Genomic DNA, 7350 nt, shown 5'->3' with positions numbered 1-7350 from the left:
TCTGTATTTTGTATGAGGTGTCTGTCCTGTTTCCCAGGCAACTTCAGAGACAGCAAAGATATGATGAATTTATATATGTATGTGTGTGTATGTGCTGAGTGAAATAAAACTCAGGCTAATTCTCCATAATGAAGCAGAATTTAAGGAACCTGACTTTAAATTAGCCTTTTTTGTAACTTTGGTGGCAACATTATCGGTAACTAATGATAACTTTCTGTCAGATAAGTGACACAAATTCCTTCCTAGGGGAGGGAAAAGGGGAACACAGGAAGGCCGAGGTGTGTGATGGCTCCTCTGGAGAAGCTGCTCCTTGTGGAGGGGGCAAGATCCCTCACAAGGCCTCCTTGGAGAACTACCCCCAGATAAGAATTACTTAGTCATGGTGACTAGGCTAAGAGACCCTTCTCCTCGCTTTGGACCCTGCTTTATCTCCTTGTAACACTTTTGGTCATATTTCTTTAGCCCCAAACCATTGGTCATTCTGTCAAGCTATACCTTCCCTATAAAAAACCCTACTTCTACCCAGTTCAGTGGATTGCTGCTGTCCCTGGACTCCCCTTTTCAGAAGACAATAAAGAACCCTGCGGAACCTCTACACAGCGCTCCCGGTCTCATTTCTCTGCGCCGGCCAAAGGTACCTTGCAAGCCGAGCTGAAATCACTTGGAGCTGAAATCACTCTAAGAGCTGATCCTGAACTCCAGGCACTGCCTGCATCTTGGTACCTTGTGGCTGAAGCCTACCTGAGACGCAGGAGAGGCTGTTCCTTGCGGAACTCCCTATCCGGGTACATCAGCGGCAGCCAGGGCTTGGACCCCGGGCCCCAGGGCACTACAGCTCCCGGGATAGCTTTGTATATCCAGCAAAGGACTTCCCAACAGCAACAACAGAGCAGAGAACAATTCTCCGCTCTTTGGGGGGACTGTGCCGGGCTGTCCAGCAATGCTGAGGCTGCCCTGCCCTCCCTTGTGCCCAGCAGAGGAACCGGCTCAGAGTCACACAATCATAGAATGATCTGGGTTGGAAGGGACACAAACATTATCTTGTTCCAACCCCCCTGCCGTGGCCAAGGGCACCTTCCACTCGCCCAAGTCGTTCGGAGCCCCATCCAGCCTGGCCTTAATAAGGCATCCACAGCTTCTCTGGGCAACCTGTGCCGGTGCCTCGCCAATCACACAGTAAAGAATTTTTCCCTAATATCTAATGTTGACCTACACCCTCAGTTTGAAGTAATTCGTCCTTTCTCTGTAACTAGTTTTGCCCCATCTTTCCTCTAGGCACCCTTCAAGCACTGGAAGGCCACAATTGGGTCACCCCAAAGCCTTCTCCAGGCTGAACAATCCCAATTCTCTCATCCTTTCCTCCATCCCTCTGATCAATTTGGTGGCCACATCTGGACTCGCTCCAACCTGTCCCGGTCCTTGTTGCGCCGTTCCGGGAACCTTTCCACTCCTTCCCTTCTCGGCTGGGCAGGGCGAGCCCGGCCCTCGGAGGGAGCCCGGCCCTCGGAGGGAGCCCCGCCCGGCCCTGCCCGGCCCGGCCCGGCTCGGCCCTGCCCGCCCGGCGGAGACGGAGGCGGAGCCGCGCAGGACTCGCCGCTGCTGCCAGTGCCGGAACCGTCGCCGCCCGCGCCGGTGCCATGGAGGAGTTTCACCCCCACAACGATGAGGTAGGGCCGCCGCCTCGCCCGGCGCTGTGCCCGGGGCCCTCCGCCCGCCCGAGGGGCCGGGCCCGAGCGGTGCCGGCCGGAGCGGGCCGGGCCCGAGCCCGAGCGCTGCTGCCCAGAGGGGCCGAGGCCGCGGAGCCGCCGGCCTGCCCGGGGCTGCGGGATGGACGTACGGATGTTCCCTCCGGGAAGGCACGGGGTGCTGCCGCTGGAGCTGTCAGATCGCGGCCGTTTTTCCTGGGATAAAGCCCCATTTCCGTGGGAAAACCCCAGGAAGTGCCGGGCTCGGTCAGCGGCGCCCGCTGGTCCCGCCCGTTGGAGCGGAGGAGGCGATCTCTCCCCGGGCCCCGCTTCAGGGCTCTGACCGCCAGTTTTCATTTAAATATCAAGCCAAGCTCCAAGCAACTTAAACATTAATGCCCTTGAGGTTTCTGCCCCTGCCCGAGTGTTTGTAATTCATGGCTGTGAAGAGGCTTGTGGCACAAGGGAATGTGCCGTGGTGCCTTTGTGAGCCAAGCCAAGTGCCCCTGAACAGGAAGGAGTACAAAATAGGAGAAAATAAAACCTGCAAGCTCTTTCCGTGCTCGCGAAGAGTATTTGGGTAAGATAATGACTGTGCAAAGCAGTCTTTCAGATACTAGGTTTGCAAAACCGTGTGTTGCCCTTGGGAAGCAAGATGTAACCTGTGGGTTAGCTAGTTAGTGACTACAGTGAAAACACAGATTAAGACCCAGAGGAAAAAAATTGTTGTTTAATTTTTCCTGGAGAATATTCCTGTTACAAGCACAGACTTGGTGGAATTTAATCTTTACAGAAAATGTAAAGTGAACCTGTTTCAGAGTTCACTGAGGTCTGAGCTCTTTGGCTGCACTCAAACATCACTAGAAAAGCAGTACTGAATAACAAATGTATGGAGCTGAGGGAAAGAAAATAAGATTTTAAAATTATACTAACAGACTACAATGCAAATAACCAGACACAAGGCCTAATCATTACATGTTCTGTAGAGTAAAACTATAATTTGTTTACTTTTCTGACAGAAATAATAATAATTCACTTCTATTGCAGATGATCTTCAATGCTGATGAGGCCCACAACATAGTTAAGGAGGTAGGTTTTAGCTAACAGCTGTATTTCAAAGAAATTCTTCACCATACCTTGCACAGTAGTTATTTTCCTTGACCGTCCCAGATAAATATAAAATTATATAGAATTAGTATTTATATAAAGACAGAATTTAACTTGGAGCTGCTTTAAGCTTCATCTAATTGCTGTCTTCAACTACCTAAAGAAGAGAAGGTAGATGAGAGGGGAGCCAGATTTGCTTTACATTGGAAAGAGTTAAGGTGACAGTCAAAAGCTGCAAGGGAAATTCACTCCAATTTATTTTTTCTCCTTTATCCAGTTAGAAAGAAGCTAATCACTGAAGAGGTTGCAGGGACAGCTTGTGGAATCTCCATCCTTAGAGATTTTTAAAACTTGACAAGGCCTTGGGCAATGTTACCAGACTTGGAAGTTAGCCTTGGCATGTGTGGGAGGTTGCACTCTATGAACTCCTTGTTCTAGCTTTTAAAATACATTTTTTACAGAGAAAGAACAGGGTGAAAGTGAGTAGCCTGATAGTCTAAATTAAATACCTAGTAACTAGGAAGTGATTAATGGGAAGCCTGTGGCTCACAGATGCTCCCGGGTTTTGCAGGGAAATAGTGTTTTGAGACAGGGGTTTCTGAAGGGGCTCTGTAGGTCTTTTCCCACCTGCACTTTTTGAAGCTGCTCCAGTATACAGCAGAAAGCTCTTGGATGTTGGATAAACAACAATTCAGCCCTTTATGTAACTGTCCCTGCCTTGTAAAGCCAAATACGGTGTGACACAGTCTCCAGACTCTGGGAGTACAGCCAAGCCTTTCTGCCTCTGATTGGAAGTTTAACCAGGGCCAAGGAGCTCCAACGCTGGGTACATCTCTGGAAGGACCAAAATCCCTGAAGGGTCTTCTCCCTCTCCTGTCTTCTGTTGTGTTTTGTGACTGTTGCCACTGCCTCCTTTTGCTAGCTTTGTGCAGCATGGTCAGAATTAACTGGGCTTTTCAAAATCTGGGACGCAGGTCTCTTACAAGCCTGTTAGTGGGGGATTAGTGCACGGGATACATCTTACTGGATCAGAGAAGAAGAGTTTTATTTCTCTTATGTTTTCCCACGTGTGTGTTTCTTAAGCAAATTCCTCAACTTTAAGAAGTATCCGTCAGCACATATTTTTGAATTTCTAAGGAGCAGAGAATGCAATTTAAGAGTTACAGTTTGAGAGAAGGGTTTTTGTTCAATCATTTTAAGTTTAAGCAAGTGGTGGCCAATCTGTAGCAGTGGGAGAACGTGCAGTTTTCAAGCAGTTTAGGTGTTTCTTATGCTGCAAGATATGACCCTTGAGTATCTTCCCCATCTTTTAAGCAGGGATGTGCATTTCACTGTAGTCACTCTATTTCTGAAGGTTTTGGAATCTTGTTTATGTGCTCTGAAAAGTTGGTCAGTCCAATATTATATTATTGATTTGAGTAGTGCTATCCCCATTACAGCAGCTTCTGAAACTGGAGCTGGCAGGCATTAGGAGCTGTGGGATGTCTTAGGATCTTCACTGGTAAATAGATCCATTCACTTGGTATCCAAAGCATATGGCAAAGGCCTTTTCTGCAAGAAATTTTTAGTCAGAGCCTCATTTTTATACTTGTAATGTTGTGGTAAATATGTACCAAAAATTAATATCCAAGAAGGATAATTTTACTTCCCATTCAGTAGCTGATACCTAATGAGCTTGAGTGATTTAAAGTAACTTAACTGCCAGAAAAAGATCCCTCAGACTATGCAAAGCATTTCATAATTCTACATTTAGAAGTGTGCTTACTGTAACTATATTTTCCCTCTGTTCTAGTGCATAGAAAGTGTTTTAGGCAAGGCAGATTATAATCACAACAAAGTCAACCAGTGGACTGCTGCTATAGTAGAACAGTCACTGACCCATCTGGTGAAACTTGGGAAAACCTATAAGTACATTGGTAAGTACAAGCAGCTGTACTTGTAGCACAGGCAGTCATAATAAATAATTGCTGAAAGTTCAGGGGAATGCTATAAAGAAAACGGAGCAGGTACCTGAACTCTTCTGTTACACAGATTTTTAGTAATACCTGTGATAAAGCTGTGGCAGTTTTGCCTGGGCTGAGCATGCTGCTGACACTTAACACAGATTACATGTTACATGTTTTTCCTGATTGCTAAGCAACCCAAAGACAATTATATCAACCTTTTAATATCAGTTCAGGAAAAAATTGCTATCTTTAATAAAATTTTCCAATCAGAATAATCCTTCTCTAAATAGAAACATCTGAAGGACTTTAGTCCTATATGTAGAGTCATGTCCCATTATATTTATGTGTATACCTGTGGAAGGAAAAAGGTAAAAATGAAAGTTTAAGCTGTTTTGGTCCTTTTGTGGAGTGTTGATGTAATACCAAGTGTTTGCACTCTGTTTTGTTTTGAAAGTGTTGGACTCAGGTTGTCAGTGGTTTTATGACCATTGCAGGTCAGTCTAGAAAAGCTGCACGTTTTCTGGAGTGTGGTTTCAGAGAGGGGTCAGCAAGTAATTTTGGGAAACAACTCTCATCAAGTGTGACTTCTGCTGTATCTGTGAGGAGAGTACCTGCAATCCCATTCTGAGGGCCATAAGCCATATCTAAGTAGTTTAAAAGATAAAAACCATAATCTTATTAGCCAGTGCTTTGTTCAAGCCATTGTCTTCATGTGAGTAAAAATAATCAGGAAATGAGTAACAAGTTCTTGAGGAAAATATGGGGGTCAAAGGCATTGTCAAAAAAAGGTTTTGTCTTAGCTGAATGCCACCTGCCAACCCTTTGAAAATGTAATACAGTCTCAAGTTTGTAAATGCTGAATGATTCACCTCCTCTGCTTTAATTCCCTGGTTTTATGACTGTATCTTGCAGTTACCTGTGCGGTGATGCAAAGGAGTGGAGCTGGTCTCCACACAGCAAGCTCATGCTTCTGGGATACCACAACTGATGGTAAGTTTCCCCATCCAAACAGAAAACTTGTAATAAGAGAAATGCTACTTCTTGCTCAGTTGTAGTAGTTGGGTTGAATATTTTTGGGAATGGCTGTGGAAGCAGTAATTTTGAGGATGAGGTGCTTGTGTACAGTCCCAGGGAAAATGTTATCAGTGAGTGCCAGCATTAAGAGCATTTGCTTTCTGAATTATGAGAAGCAGGAATAGAAAAACATTTCATTCTGAAACAAGAGTCAAAACATTTAATCCTCTCAGCTAAAGAGGCAGAAAGTGTTGCTCAAGTGAATACACGTGGGTAGCCCTAAAAATATTTGCCTGCTGTGAGGGAACAGCTACTTTGGAGGAGAAAAGAACTTAGCAAAAAATAGAAATCGACTTACAGTGTGTGTTTCAGCTGCGTAACTGTCAGCCAGGCTTTGGATGCATTGTATTGCTTCAAAATTAGTTCCAAATCGATTTTTTCACAGGTTGAGAATATCACAGGGAAACAATATTAAAATAATTTGTCTGTCACAGATTCAGAAAGGTCTTTCTTCTAAAAAAGGGTGCCAAGGTTTAAGTTTGAAACAGAGAGAGCCTCAAAATGTCAACCAAGCTTAAAAAGAAATCATAGTATAAAATTAAGTAAACACAGTTTAATCTTTATGTTTCTTTTGCTTGTAAGGCATTGACACAACAGAAGGTAAATACACTGCAATATATGTGATCCAGTCCCTTTTTTGATTTCTTGTCTGATTGTCATGCCAATTTCAGTATGGGAATTTCAAGGATTTTTGCAAGTCCAGCTTTTAAAGAAAGATACTGGAATGGTGTTTTCCTGTTAACTGTCTTAAGCTTACAAGGCTCACATTAGGCAGCAAACAATGTATAAGTTAATGTTTTAAGAATTTTAGTTTTTTTATAGTCAGGCTGACATACAACTATTTCCCTTAAATTACAACTTAAATATTCATACAAATCTGGCATAATTTACTCTTCAATAAAGTGACTATAGTAAAGAAAATGGAATTCTGTTTTAATTTTGTAATAATCTCTTCCAGGAACCTGCACAGTGAGATGGGAAAATCGAACCATGAACTGCATTGTCAATGTGTTTGCTGTTGCTATTATCCTGTAGCTGACTGGAAGAGAAATAGAAGCAACACCGAAGCCTTTAAAAAATAAATCATCCTAACATATGGTGAAATATTTCAAACTATTATTTGTTTCTGTATGAATAGCATACAGAAGTTCTCTACAGAGAGCATACAGTCTAAGACAGTTCTCATAGATTAGTTATCTGAAAGCTAGCAAAATAAATTTAATATATATATATGTCTATCTGAAGAGAAAATTTTAGTAATTTAAATGTTTAGAAGTATGTTAATGAGAAGTTGCCACAAAGCTCAGTAGAATTTATGTCAAAGCTAATATCAAAGATATTTTATTCCAGAGGAACAAAACACATCAAAGGAAATGTCAAAGGGCAAGCAAGACCTCAAGATTATGGTGCCTTTGGGAAAAAATTGTGAACTTAATTCAGAGTGGATATACTGTAAACAATGCTGGCTCTCCATGCTTGATTAAACAAAGCAAACTCTCCCTTGGAATGCTGGTGCTTGTGAAATTACATGAGCATCA

General features: G+C 43.5%; 1 protein-coding gene across 1 annotated transcript; it reads left to right on the top strand.

Moving 5' to 3' along the window:
- The first annotated feature begins 1637 nt into the window (after positions 1-1637).
- DYNLT3 (dynein light chain Tctex-type 3) lies at positions 1638-6847 on the top strand. Its single transcript, XM_062515172.1, has 5 exons — positions 1638-1667; positions 2733-2774; positions 4585-4708; positions 5651-5728; positions 6771-6847. Exons 1-5 carry the CDS (start codon positions 1638-1640, stop codon positions 6845-6847), a joined length of 351 nt encoding a protein of 116 aa, XP_062371156.1.
- Positions 6848-7350: the final 503 nt, after the last annotated feature.

Source organism: Cinclus cinclus, chromosome 2 (genome assembly GCF_963662255.1).
Source record: "Cinclus cinclus chromosome 2, bCinCin1.1, whole genome shotgun sequence".
NCBI lineage: Eukaryota > Metazoa > Chordata > Aves > Passeriformes > Cinclidae > Cinclus > Cinclus cinclus.
This window is presented reverse-complemented; position numbering and strand designations above follow the sequence as displayed.